At 45.5% G+C, this 15,449-nt stretch overlaps 1 protein-coding gene across 2 annotated transcripts in view; it reads right to left on the reverse strand.

Moving 5' to 3' along the window:
* RAB11FIP4 (RAB11 family interacting protein 4) overlaps nt 1-15,449 on the reverse strand; it is a 1,128,176-nt gene that overhangs the window by 403,003 nt on the left and 709,724 nt on the right. Inside the window, exon 1 of one of the 2 annotated variants that reach the window (XM_069200003.1) lies at nt 5,070-5,238. The exons of the other annotated variant lie outside the window; for it this stretch is intronic. Within the exon in view, the coding sequence (XP_069056104.1) occupies nt 5,070-5,201 (132 nt within the window). The 5' untranslated portion in view covers nt 5,202-5,238. Of the gene's footprint in view, nt 1-5,069; nt 5,239-15,449 lie in introns of those variants that run through there. 2 annotated transcript variants of the gene reach the window in all.

The raw sequence follows: 15,449 nt of genomic DNA on the forward strand, positions 1-15,449 counted from the left end.
ATATATACATTTATTTGGATTTTCTTTAACTTCTCAAAACTTACTGCCTAAATTTTCACACCAAACAACAAAAGCGTGCGTTCTGGACCAAGTGCTACGTGTTTTGCTGTGAATCTGTGCAGTGCTTTTTTGGTAATTAGCGGGAAAAGACATTTGTATATATAGGGCCGTGGAGCTGGTGTGCATCCGCCACGGACCGCTGCAACTCTGCAAGCAACATGGAGGAGTGTGATTGGCTGGGTGCAAGCTGATCAGAAAGTTGTGGCCACCATTTTATCAACCGGCAACAGTCCTGGTGGATGGATTTTCTTTGAGAAATGGGTAGATGGGGTCAGGGTAGAGGTACTCTGACCCCATGGGGATAATGTATGGGTTTGTGAGGGATGAATTATGAGTTTAAAAAGGTTAAAGCTCCTTTTTCTTTGACGATCATGCATCCACGACTTTGTTGCGGTGCTCATCGCAGCCCTCATGCAGTTTCGCGACAGAGTGGCGAAGCCTGCTGATGAAAGAATAAATATATATATTCTTAAACACATGTTGTAACACACACTGTCACACCCAATCACAAACCCATTCAGACACACACCCACTTACAGCCCCAGTTACATGCTCATAGACCCACTCACAGACTGACACACCCACTATCAAACCCCCTCACACACACACACCCACTCACAGATCTACTCAGACTCTCATGCACACACAGATCCACTCAGACCCTCATGCACCCACTCACAGGCCCACTCAGACACCCACACACTCACTCACAGACCCACACAGAGACTCATGCACCTCCTCACAGACCCTCTCAGATAGCTACACACCCTCTCACAGACCCACTCAAACACTCATGCACCCACTCAGATACCCATTCAGACACTCATGTATCCACCCACAAACCCACTCGGACAGTCATGCACCCAATCACAGACCCACTCAGACACTGGTGCACCCAATCACAAACCCACTCAGGGACTTGTGCACCGACTCACAGACCCACTCAGAGACTCACCCACCCACTCACAGACCCACAAACTCACCCACCCACTTGCAGACCTTTTCAGACCTTCATGCAGACACAGATCCACTCACACCTTCATGCACCCACTCACAGACCCATTCAGACCCTCATGCACTCTCCCCAGACCCACTCAGATGCTCTCACACCCTATCACAGACCCACTCAGAGATTCATGCACCCACTCACACATCCTCTCAGACAGTCATGCTCCCACTGACTGACCCACTTAGACACTCATGCACCCACTCACATAGCCACTCAGACAGTCATGTAGCCATTAACAGACCCTCTTGGAAACTCATACACCCAATGACAGACCCACTCAGACACTGATGCACCCACTCACAGACCCACTCAGACACTGACGCAGCCAATCACATACCCACTCAGACTCACACACCCGCTCACAGACCCACTGAGATGCTCATGCATCCACTCACAGATCCACTCAGACACTCACAGACTCACTCAGAGACTCATGCACTCACTCACAGATCTTCTCAAACAGTCACCAACCCAGTCACAGACCCACTCAGAGACTCATGCATTCACACACATGCCCATTCAGACACTCATGTACCCATTCACAGACCCAATTGGAGACTCACGTGCCCACTAACAGACCCACTTAGACACTCACATACCCACTCACAGACCCACCTGGAGAATCACTCATAGACCAACTCAGACACTCATGCACCCACTCGCAGACTCACTCAGACACTTATGCATCCAATCACAGACCCACTAAGAACCTCATGCACCCACTCATAGGCCCACTCAGAAACTCACGCACCCTCTCACAGACCCACTCAGACACTCAGGCACCCACTCAGAGACCCACTCAGACCCTTACGCACCCACTCACAGTCCCACTGAGACACTGACACTCCCACTCACAGACCTACTCAGATGCTGATGCACCCGCTCACAGACCCAATCAGAGACTCACCCACCCACTCACAGATGCACTCAGACTCGCACGCACCCGCTCACAGGCCTACTCTAACCCTCATGCACACACGGATCTACTCAGACCCTCATGCACCTACTCAGAGACCCACTCAAGCACTCACACACCCACTCACAGACATGCGCACACTCTCACAGCCACACTTACCCCTAGGTATACCCTCTCACACCTATTCTCACCCCCAGAGAGGTCATGGCCAACTCCAGCTGCACACGGCCAAAGGGTCGTGCGCAGCGTGGGATTGGGTGGTTGGTGACATTGGCTGCATGATCTGGCTGCAGGCCAGGTCTTATGGGCAATCTCCACTGCGCACAGGCGAAGGTTGGGTGGTTATAGGTGGTTGGTCTCAGGGCCTGGCTCTAGGCCAGGCCATTATGGCCAATCGCCGCACGCAAAATTACTATATATTAAAAAACATAGAAATTCACTGAAAAAACACAAACATTACAGGGACGTTATAGTTAAGAAACAGAATTTAAAAAAACATAGAAATTCACTGAAAAAAACAAAGGTTACAGGGATGTTACAGTCCGTACAAAACCATAGAAAATCAACAGTTGTAGTTAGAGTTATCTCAAGTAAGTATAACCTGTGCCCTAAGGTAACTTATACACGTGCTCTCGCACTGCTAATTACCCTACAAATTATAGCACTCATGACATCTTTGATAACATCATTGATAATATCACTGCAATATTTGCAGTAACATTACTGACTAAAAATATGTGCACGGGGGACACGAGTTATAGTTTCAGAAGGGCACGAGTTACTTGAGATAACTGTAACTGTTGAATTTCTAAGATTTTGTACGTTTAAAATGTGAGCCCAACTATAATGTCCCTGTAAGCGTTGTTTTTTCCCGGTAAAAAAATGTATATATATATATATATACACACACACACACACACACACCTTAGATATACTTACCTTTCGTTGTAAAAGCATATGTGACAAAGGCGTGATATGGTAAAGCATGTAAAAGCGACAGCGTTTAAAAGGCTGTCTCCCATTATTTTCCACAAATAGGAGTCTAACATGTAGAGCCATGAAGTCAAGGTGCAAATCTGCATGGCTTTCCCCTTTGTTGGGAAAATAACATGCCCAAACCACACCCGTTCACCTCCTGCGAGCAGCAGATGACAAACCGCTGGGGGGACTTCTTGGGAGCCCCTGGACGGGGTGCTGGGGCGGGAGATTAGGTGAGCGGGACATTTGCTTCTCTCCTTTTGCTGCTGTTAGAGGAAGAGCCTGGGATCCTTCCCCGGGCCACTCTAATTAAGGCCTAACTCTTCTGTTTCAACAATTCAGGATAGTGACTGATAAATGTTTTTCTTTGTACATTTTTGTTTTGTCTTCTTTATATTGCACATTCAGATCTAGGAAAGTATTCGTATTTGATCTTTTATGTTTACGTTACTCTCTTCGGGGTGCCCATCCGTCCTAAATGAGCAACGTCTCTACGCTGATGTCGCACCACACCCACATGCTGGAATTTCACTGTTTTTTCAGTCCTACACTAGAAAGTACAACTGACTTGACAACTAGCGCCAAGAAAGCCTTCCTGTGTTTTGAGGATGGATAATACAAGTGAAATCCAAGTTATTAAAGGTGAATCCTCCTCGGCTGCGCAGATATGTTTTTGGCTCCGTATTACTGGAGAGTTTGATGCGGAGAGTACCTGCACTTCATAGCACTGCTCCAATACATTTAATGCGAGATTGCCTGCACTTCATAGCACTGCTCCAATACATTTAATGCGAGATTGCCTGCACTTCATAGCACTGCTCCAATACATTTAATGCGAGAGTGCCTGCACTTCTCAGCACTGCTCCAATACATTTAATGGGAGAGTGCCTGCACTTCTCAGCACTGCTTCAATACATTTAAAGGGAGAGTGCTTGCACTGCTCAGCACTGCTCCAATACATTTAATGGGAGAGTGCCTGCCCTTCTCAGCACTGCTCCAATACATTTAATGGGAGAGTACCTGCACTTCTCAGCACTGCTCCAATACATTTAATGGGAGAGTGCCTGCCCTTCTCAGCACTGCTCCAATACATTTAATGGGAGAGTACCTGCACTTCTCAGCACTGCTTCTATACATTTAATGGGAGAGTACCTGCACTTCTCAGCACTGCTTCAATACATTTAAAGGGAGAGTGCTTGCACTGCTCAGCACTGCTTCAATGCATTTAATGGGAGAGTACCTGCACTTCTCAAGAGCAAGCAGGTACTCTAAATAATTTGTCACTGCACTTTTATATTTCCATTTAAAGCACCTGCGCAATCTTGTTAATGTAAAATGCGTATATTTACTTAGATAGCAGATCATGGAGTAAGTTATTGTTGGTTTTATTCCCAGCCACCCCTGCCTGGAAGGCTGCAACTACTTTCATTTGCGAGTAGCCGGCGACGCTAACCGTATTTCAAACAATTCTATGGCTGGTTGTCTATTCATGAAAATCTATGAAGCCATTTGTCTCAAACACTTAAGTTAATCTTTACTCCGCATGCTCTGGTAGCCTCAGTTTTGAGTAGCTAGCAGTTCATTCTATGATAATTGCAATGTGCTTCCCTCATGACCAAGGCACTTCAGTCAGTTTGCAATATCTCGGAAGCGTTAACGTGTTGTTTTATCTCCTAGTTCAAGCGTTGCGCTTTGATGAATCTAATGTGTGTTCAAAGCTTCCTTTCAAAGAGACGAGCTGAATGCAGCCTCCGCAACTCAAAACTTTCATTCAAATTTGAAATCTGCGCATCAACCGCATAACGGTTCATTGCAACTGCTTGCCAAGCTTCATTGTTTAGACCCGCAGTACGCACCTGCCACTGCCTGCTTTTTGCTTTAAAAAGCTCACTTTTTAACAAATTATTTTTATTAGTTTTATCAAGTGCACTGATAACATCAAAACACAAAAAGACGTTTCATGCATTGCAGAACCTCTTTTTAATTTCATTTAGCATCTGTACACTATTTTCAACTTAATGTAAAGTCTGTTCGTTTTATCTAACTGTTATCTAACAAACTACACTCACCTCTTAAAGAATATACTAATTCAAAGAGATTGCTTACCCAGCAGAGGATGTTCACTTGTGTCTTTCGAAGAACTTTGAGTTGTCCGTCTGGTGGAGGTCTTTTTAGCAGGAACAGAAAGCGTCTTTTCTTGACTACAGAAAAAAGGTTGTTGGAACAGGCATGGGACATGCTCTCTGAGCTGATGAGGGTTTTCTCTTCAACTGTGCACAGTTGCCAAGAAACAAGGAGCAGAAAGGAAAGAGGTCGGATGAGCGAGCCGATCAAGACATTATTAATCGAATGCCAGCAGGGCCTCAATGGCGTGATTGAACTCAAATGTCTGCTGCATAAGACCGAATCCCTCTACACATTAGTGTGGAGAGTACAATGCCCTTTTTATGCGCTGTGAATATAGGTGGACTCAATGTCACCAACATTGGAGATCCAGACAATACGTTGGGTTTTCACAGGTTTAGGGTGGCCTAACATTGAACTTGTGTACCACAAAAAGTTTTTGTTGAATACTTTAGGTTTCCTATGCAGAAATGTTAGGCTGCGGAACATAGTTCATTGACAGGACTGTATCCTTTAAAAACATTTATGCAAGGACCTTGTGCAGGTTTAATCATTTTGAGACATGAGAAATGGACTTAAAGGTCACTCCAATTGATTTCTTCAATTATTTCCTATATGTCACATGCATGCAAATCATTTTGATAATGACAACAGTTACGTGTTGCTTGCAGCCATAGTGGTTCTGTGCTAATAACTAAGCACATAATTTAACTTAATTTAAATAATATGTACTTTTCCGTGGGCATGGGAAACCAAAATGGCTGATAGCACAACTTGAGCTTCGGCTCTGAGACCCCCTTTACTAGCCTGAAGAATCCTCTGCCATTCTGGTTGTTGAAAAATAAATCTGCCATTGTACTTTGATCTGAGACCATGGAGGAGTCCCTTTATGGTGAAAGGAACGCTTCCCCTTGCTTTGCTGAGGCGGGTACCCTATGTGGAGCCTTCTGCGGCCAACACCCAAAATGGCAACAAAACCACAGTAAAGCTTGCAGCTGGTGACGTGACCTACATGGGCGGAGTTGAGCAAACTGTAGATCCATCAACCCCCAAGTCTGAGGGGTCTACAATGTGGGTGAAGTTCCTTACTGGTTTCCAGTTGCCCCCATAAGTGGGGAGGGCTAAAGAGCTGTGCACAGCACATGTCCTGGGCTGCTTGGCAGGAGAGGTGGCTGCACAGATCACTTTCCTTGCGGTTAGCAGTGGGTTTAGTGGAACCCTGGGGTCACATCATGACAATGGCGCTCTTTATTATGGCTAGGGTGAGTGTGACACCTGTACAAGTGGCAGGTGCATTGACTGCACTTGACAACAGACTTGTCTTTGCTGCAGCATGACATAGTGGCGGATGTTATCCTACTGCACACAATGGTTGGGCAGCACAGTAATTATTATCTTGGCTTGCCTCGGCTTGCCTTGGTCGTAATCAGGGTCTGTCCACCCTGGAACATTTAGGGCCTCAATGATACAACTGTCTTCCTGTGTGCACATATTGGCCATGGAGGACTCTGGACACAGAAAGTGGTGTTGGCTGTAATCAATCTGACAGAAGAGGTGACAGGTATGGACCACAATTTACTCCCTTACAAGGACAGCTACGTATTGGAATGACCACTTGGAAGATGCATATGGTAGGTCATGCAGGTGTAACCTACACTTTGTGGGTTCCCCAAACAACTGGAGGACTGCCTATAACTTCTCCTTGAAAGCTGGCTCAAAAATGTTGTGGATCCAAAAAAGCTTCCTCAATCGTTTACCAATGAGAGAGCACTTAGGGCACTCATCCCCCTCCTCTTCCCTTCCAAGAGCAATCATGGCAAAAGCACTTAATTACAGGGGCAGTGATGGCATATTACGTTGGGCCAGAAGTTATGGGGACTCTCAATAGTATGGACATACTATCAGAATTTCCCCTGACTACTAGAAAGATATAGGCTTGGAGGAATTTTTTTTGGTAGTCAAGCAGAAATTGAGGAAACCAGACATTCCATATACGCTTTTCCTTCCCGCTAAACTCAGGGCCATAAATAATGGCCAGACTCACTTCTTCATGTGACCTGAAGAGGTGTGGGATTGGCTTGATGGTGAGAGCAGCGCTCCCTAGAGGTCAAGTGACACACAATGACAGAGTCATAGGAAACCTTATGGCTCAGTGGAAGGGTAGTTGACAGACTGAGACTCCGCATTGGGCTGCTGCAGGACCGCACATTGTAGAAGGTGGAGACTTTGACAGCAGAGATGCCTGAAGCAACCATCGAGGTTTCACAGGAGGACACACTAGGGGTCTCACAAGTGAGATGAATAGTGCCCAAAGTTGGGGTGGCCAGTTGAAGAGCTGTGCTGCAAATGGTTATTACAGTCGATTCTGCAGCATTGTAAGACTGGGGCAGAGGCTCCTGTAAAATTTCAAGACACTTCGTCCAATGGTAGGGGTACCCTGTCGGTTAGGCTTATTAAAGAAGGAAGACATGAAATAGTATTTTGTCTGAGCACAGCGGGTCTGTGTAGGACCACCAATCTACAAACAACAAAGTTGTAGATTGCATTGGATGAAGTCCTGTTCTATAGTTAGGAAAGCCAGGTTGGATGGATTTCTCTACCCATGTGCAACTATTGCTTCGCAGGGCACAAGAATCACTGGACCTATCTTCCATGTGAGGTAGACCACCATAGTGAATTTGTGTTGTTACTCTTCATGTTAGGTTATGGTACAAAGCATTGATTATCGTCTGGGTGGGTTGTACACGAGGTTTGCAGATTAAGCATCCTATACCCAGGGAAGCCCACTGGTTATAGATGGAATGTATGCTGAAAGTCACAGAAAGTTACAATCGATACTCTGTAGTGGGCTTATCAGGCTGTGTGAAAAGCAATATTGGGAGGTACTGTGAAGATTATTACCTGGAATTTTAGGGTTCTCCATGAATACACTAAAGGATATAAAACGCATTTATACCATAAAAGGTACCGAGTTGGATTGACTTTTTTATAGGAGACACATTTAAGCGATTCAGAAGGTGACAAGTTGGGGAAAAAAGAAGAGGACATTTCTAGCCACCCTCATACTCTACATATGCTAGAAGAACAGCTATTTGGGTGGCTACTGTAGTCCCCTTTCATCCCCATGCTACCCAAGCAGATGTAGAAAGCAGATACATTTTGGTATATGGCCTATTGGATGGGAGTGAAAGTTGTATGGTGAATGAATATGTCCCTAATGTGGATGACAAAATGTTTTTTCTGGAGATTGCTGGAGATCTTTATGCCCTATCTGGGGGTTCCCCTCTTGTGGGTGGGTAACTTATCTGCATATTGAACAGGAAAATAGACAGGCAGTGGCCAGATCCCAGACGAAGTGTGGAATGGCAGGAGCATTGGTGGAGGTGATGGAGCATCTGGATTGTGTGAATGTCTGTTGGTCACTGGACCTGATGAAAGAAGAGCTTACATTTTACTCCCTGTACATGGTACATTTAGCAGACTCAACAGGATGTTGGTCTCACTTTCCTTGAGGAACTGGTTGCAGGGGGTAGAACACCTTGGCAGGTTTTCGGCAGACAATGCACCGCTACTGGTTATATATACATCACATTAGTGTAACCCTTTGATCCTAATGTGGCATCTCCACCCTGAGACTCTGAAATATTTGGCATTTTTCACAGATATAGCCTTTGTCACAAAGGGATATTTAAATGACAACTGGGGAAAATTATGTATGTGCTAGTGAGTGGGACACACTTAAGGTTGTCTTGAATGGTAAATGTCTCAGTAAAATATATGGTACCACATCTAAGTTACAAAAGATACCTGAAAACACAGGAAGGAAAATTGGCAGGAGAGTAGAGCTATGAAGGAAGACAGCGAATTGCTGATTGTGAAGAGTAGGATAGGGGATATATGGAGACACTGGATAAGTTTAGTCTTCCTGACTATAGACATAAGGTACATAAGCATGGAGATAAGCTGGGCAGGCTCCTAGCCTGGCAGATTAGGAGGGAGACTTGCACACCATTGATACTGACTGTCACTGGAGAGGATTGATCAGTGGCAAGTACGAAAATAACTATTAACAATTACCTTAGGGGGTGTCTGACTAATGTATATAGGAGGCCACCGCAGGCTCGGGAGGTATCCACAAAGAGCTTTCTAGTGGGTGGGGAAGCCCCAAACCTCTGTGAGTAGAGGCTTAGAGGCCGACATTATACAAGAAGAATTATACACCATTATCCTCAGGTTACTGCATTACAAGGTGCCAATGGTGGACAGTTTTCTTCTGGAGTTCAACCAGACATATTTTTCCTTGCTCGATGATCACCTGCTGGAGGTCTATAAAGATGTCAGGGGCCTTGGCAGGCAGCCAAAGACAAGCAAGTGGCTGTTGTGGTTATATTGTTAAAAGTGGACAGAGATGTTCTGTTACTTGGATCCTACCAACCTTTTCCATGTTGAACATGGATGTAAAGGTGTTTTCTAAAATCATTGCAAATAGGCCTAAAAGAATGATTGGCTCCTTAATCCATGAAGACCAGAGCATCTCCATGCCTACTAGAAGTACAATTATTAATATTAGACACCTAACCCAAGTAATGCACATGGTCTGGGTCTCTGGCGTGGACACAGTCCTCGTGGCCAGAAATATCGAAAAGGCTTTCTGCATGCAAAATTGTGGATACATGGAGACGATTCTCTGGAAGATGGGGTTTGGCCCCAATTTCCTTGGTTGGGTTTCCTTGCTCTTCTCCAGTCCCATGGAATGGGTTCACTCTGGTGGTTAAATTTATGACAGCTGGAATGTGGAGCGAGGTATTAGGTCGGGATGCCCCCTTCTCCTCTCTTATCTGAGTTGGCCACAGAGCTGCCTGCTAGTCACATGTCAAGGTTTGCACAACTGATGCATTTGGGTGGGAGACTCTACCACACAGTTTGCGGATATGCAAATGATGCCCTGCTCTATTTGCAACAACTGCTCATTTCAAGTCTGAGGTTGCTGAAGGAACGTCAGGAATCAATAAGGGCAAATCAATAGGTGCAAAACTTTACATTTACATTGTTTTTTTCCACTGGCTGGAGGGAGCTCAGAGCGAGAGACCTCCTGAGGTAGGATTGTGCTGTGAGACAGATAGATTTTAATGTCTGAAGCACACAACACAGAGATAACTCACTAATTACATAGGTAGGGTGTTGTTAGCCCTCCAGACCTCTGTACATTTTTGAAACACTCTGCTGCAGTCCACAGCATAAATGGTAGTGGTGGCAGAAATGTAATTCCTTCCCTGGTGCCTCTATAGTTTCCAAAATTCCATGTGTCTGGTGCCCCGGAATACATTAAAAAAATTGGATAGTTTCTTGTTTTTTACTGATATTGGGGGTGGGGGTGTAGTAGAGCAGGAGTGAAAGTCCCCACATTGAACACAGATGAGAAAGGCCTGGGGCTCCTGGATCTAGAATTTCATAGTGTGGAACACAGCTAAACTATGCAGGTAGGTGATGCTCGAAGTGGTATAATGGGGGAGAAACGACTCCTTGATGGAGTGGAGGGTGCAGAAAACATACCAATATGATTGATGTCTGGAGGCAGACAGGAGAGCTTGTGCCCCTATATAGTGCAACAGGTGGCTAAAGTCCGGGAGAGAGTAGTAAGGGTAGTATTGGATAGGCCCCTTTTCTCCAGTAAACTGCCCTCTGGTGGCTGCAGCCTTTCATAGAGATAAGTAGGAACATGTCCATGCTGAGGAGGAGGGAGGGAAGGTGAGACAGCCTGGGTGATCTGTTCCCTGGAGACAAGTGTATAACATTCTAGGAGGCTTGTGAGTTGTTTGTTGTAGATGCTGAGTGTTAGACCTGTCAGCCTTAGGGTGTGTTAGAAATTAGGTCTGTAGTTAGCAGAGGTATGCACCTTGTCCAAGAAGGGACGACAATCCTAGCCAGGGTAAGTCAGATACACACCCTAAATTAAGCCTTGCTCACCCTCTGGTAGCTTGGCACAGAGCAGTCAGGCTTAAGTTAAGAGGCAATGTGGAATATATTTGTGCAACACACTTAAAATACAGTAACTCAATGAAAACAGCACAAAAGACTCCAGACCAGCTTAGAAAAATAGAGAGCATTTGCTTGCGTAAAATGAGACCAAAATTAAAAAAATTCAATCAGTAGAAGTCTAGATATGAATTTCTAAAGATTAAATATGAAAACACTGCTTAGAATTCTATAGCGGTCAAAAGGTTACTTTAGGTCGCAAGGAACTGGTGCAAATCCCAAATCCAGGCCAACCGTGATGGAAGGTAGGCTGGCTGCAGAACTTATGCAGGATCCACTGAAAAGGTACCGCTGATGGAGCACTGCGTCAACAGTGGGGACACGATGGGTCAATATTTTTACTGCACTCCAGGGACTTTGTTGTCATCGGGCTCTGTGGAAGTGAATGCGATGCTTTGTTGTTGGGCCGCACAGAGTGTCGCCATCGAGCTGCACAATCTATGAATCCACTGTCATTGGTCAACCACTGTGTCGCCGTCAATGGAGCGATGTGTCAATTTTCCTCCCACACTTTTGGGGGCAACGTGTTGCTTTTTGCAGGTTTTAGCTGCAGAACCCACTTCTAAGGCTCAGGACTGGAGGGGGGCACCTCAAGCAATGGTAGGTCTCACAGATGGTGGAGTCTAGCAGCAGCAGTACAGTTGCAAGCAGTCTTTGATGTCCTTGAGACTGCAGAAGAACAGGGGGCAGGCCAACAAGCCCTTGGAGATTCTTGGGTTCAAGATGTAGACAGCAAGTCTAGTCCTTTTAACTGCAAGTAAGAAGCAGCAGGCAGCACGCCAACATAGCAAAGCAAGTAGCAAAGTGGCAGTCCTTCCTACAGCACAACAAGCAGTAGGCCAACACAGATATGTAGTCACAGAGTGGAAGTCTCTTTTGGCAGCACAGCACTCTTTCTTCCTGGCAGAGTGCCCTTGGTTCCAGTAGAGATCTGTTTGGTGGGGTTTGGGGTCTAGTATTTATACTTTGGTACTCTGGTTCTGGAAGGTGGGAGAAAACTCTAGTCATTTCTTTTAACTCCACAAGGTCCCTGCCGTGCTTTCCCTGGCTCCAGACACTTTACAGGGATTTATGCAACCTTTTGTGTGGGGAGAGGCACAGCCCTATTAAGGTGTAAGTGAGGCACTGATAAACTCCATCCCCCATCAAGCCAGTTAAGAGCCCATCAGCCTGGTAATGGGCAATCAGGTTGCAAATGTTATAGCCCAGCTCTCTCTCTGTGTGACTGTCTAGCAGGAATGCACAAACCCCAGACGTGTATTCAGAGACAGGCAGAGGCACAGAATGGCTAAAGTAAGAAAATGCCACTCTTTTGGGTGGCACAATCAGTGCTGCAGGCCCACTAGTAGCATATACTTTACAGCCCCTGGCACCTATAGAGCACTTTACTAGGAAGCTACAGGAAAATGAAATATGCTGATTGTGGATAAGCCAAGTTAGCATGTTTAGAGTACAGAGTACCTACACTTTAGCACTGGCTAGCAGTAGTCAAGGGCCCAGAATACTAGATCCAACAAAAAACTAATTCAGCAAAAAAAGAGAGGGTGGGGCAAAACATCTGGGGATGAACCTGCAGAAAAGGCCATTTCCAACAGAGTGGTTTTCCCCAAAAAGTTTTGCCTACTTGCCTCCCATTTTTCAGGATTTTTGCTTCTGTTGACCATAGGACTGCATTTTACCACTCCTAACCATAGCTAATGTGCTTGTGCTCACTCTCCTAAACATGGTTTGATTGGCATAAACCTAATTGGCATATTTAATTTACTTGTAAGCCCCTTGTAGAGTGGTATACCATAAACTCAGGGCCTGTAATTTAAATGCTACCAGAGGGCATTCAGCACTTCCTGCCCTCCCCCCACCTAAGTAGCCCTCTAAAACTTTGCCCAAGCCTGCTGTTGCCGCCTGAATGTAGTGCCACACTGCCAAGTTGGTTTGCCATTTAAATACCCTTGCCAGGCCTTAAACCACCCTTTTATTACATATAAGTCACATCTAAGGTAGGCTCTAGGTATCCCGCAGGGCAGGGTGCTATGTATGGACATGTACATTTAGGTTGTACATCTCGTGGTAGTGAAACTCCCCCAGATCCATTTTTCACTGCTGTGGGGCCGACCCCTTTCATAGGATAACATTGGAGATTCCTTATTACATATAATAAGGTGCAATTCCTAATTGAGAAGAGGTAGATATTTCATGTTTGGTACTGATGGAATTGTAACAGTAAACCCTCTTTAAAGGCAAATTGTAATTTTTCATTACAATTTAGAAAATGCAAGTTGGCATTTTCCTACCCTTGGCCCTTTGTGCCTGCAGCCTGTCTTGGGCCACACAACTGGGTGTAGCCGACAATTAGACTTGTGAATACCTCCCAGACAGTTGTGAATTCCTCCCAGACAGTTACACAGTAAAGGGTTTAGGTGTGCCTGAATGGGTCATCAACTGGCAGGATGGGTGGAGGGCAGAGATGAGCACAGCTCCACTGCCACCTAAATATGCTGTGCCCTGTCTCCACACAAAAGGCCTAACAACCCTGCATTATCACTGCAGCCAGCTTCGAGCCAGAGCAGGGGAATCAGGAAATTCCATGCACTTCAAAGAACCTTTCCATTAACTTCTCCAACCTTCCAAGGTAAGGCTACCAGGGTATAAAAACGGGACCTTCAGATCCACTCTTCAGTTCACTACTTTTTCATGCAGAAGGACCCTCAAAATACTACCTACGTCTGTGACCTACTGTGCACTCTGCACAGATGGCTGCTGTACCTGGAAGGCCCGCCTTGCTGCCTGGAGCCTGCCTTGAACCCACAGATGCCAACCCTGCTGTTGAGTCCTGCATCTGCACCTCCACCAAAGATTACCAGAAGGTAATCCAAGGGCTAGTTTGTTGGCCTCCTGTTCAGAGCCACAGGGACATAACAGGCTTTCACCATCTTGAACCCACACCTGGATCCAGCCAGAGTGAGTCCTGACCACCCCCCCAAAAGGTCCCCATCTACTCCTGGACCCTTGATTGTGGTGCTAAAGGTGCACATGCTCTGAGAACCACGAGATCGGGACCAACCTGCTTGTCTATCCGCCTGGGGTGCATCGGCGGTCAGATTGACTGTGTCTTCTCCCGCTACCATCTTCTCTGCAGCAGTAAATGCATTTCAGAGGTCCATCTCCAAAGGGGTATCCGACCTCCTGGAACTGTTTTCAGCTATAGCTTTCTGCTTCATCCTGCTCGAGATTTTCAACTTCCATTTGAGCAACTAAGTCTGAAGGTAAAAATCTTCACTGCGGCTTCGCTCCGGGGCCATCTGATGACGACGGTCCGTTTTTTGACACTCCTGCAGTCTTGCCCTGCTGAACTTCCACCTTCTCAGATATTTTTGTTCATAAATTTTCCAAGTCCGAAGGTAAACGCTAACCGGGCATTGACCTGGCCCAATCCACTTCTTATATCCAAACCGTACTCCATCTTGGTTGGCCTTAACTTTTGACTTTGACCCAGTCTTGCATGACCAGATGTTCGCGGTTGGTGCTCTGATCTATTAGGCGCTATTTTGAATCTTAAACTTTGAAAATTCATAACTCCGGTTATACTGATTGAATTCTTGTCATTTTCGTGTTAAATAATTTATCAAAATGTAATCTATTTTTCTAAATTGGTCTGGGATTCTTCTTGTGTTGTGTTTTCGCTTACTTTATTACTGTTTGTGTGCTGCATACTTTACATATTGCCTCTAAGTTAAGCCTGACTGCTTTTTTGTGCCAAGCTACCCAGGGATAAGCACATATGAAGTTTGTGACTTTTTGCAGCTCATCCTGAAAGAGATAGTGGCTGTTGCTTGATCAGGGCTCACACTCCTGTCAACCAACAACCCAATTTCTCACAGTGGCCAATTTCTGTACTCCGCAAAGCTAACCAAGAAGGTCAGGGATATCTCGGCATGTTTCCCAGTGGCCCCGGTAGAGACACACATATTAGAAACTATACTTGATGTGAGATCATCTTGGTGTTTGGTGAGTTGTCTTTATGATGCCTTAAAAAGATGGAACTCCATTAGTCATGGAGACCAGATCAAGAAGGGAGGAGACATACAAGGCACCTTTGACTGACATGGAATTGGGAAGAGCTTGTGCTCAAGTGAGAAAGATCTCCAGTAATGCCAGGATAAAGCTGGCTCATTTTTAGGTATTGCATTGCATTCACCTCAAACATATTAGAGGCTGCCATATATATATCTCCAACAAGATGGTATGTATGTCCTAGGTGCAAATTGTCTGGTACAGGTTTTCTGCCAATGGTTTGGAATTGTATCAAGGATGGACAATGCAGGAGGG

The sequence above is a fragment of the Pleurodeles waltl genome, chromosome 7 (genome assembly GCF_031143425.1).
Source record: "Pleurodeles waltl isolate 20211129_DDA chromosome 7, aPleWal1.hap1.20221129, whole genome shotgun sequence".
Taxonomy (NCBI): Eukaryota; Metazoa; Chordata; class Amphibia; order Caudata; family Salamandridae; genus Pleurodeles; species Pleurodeles waltl.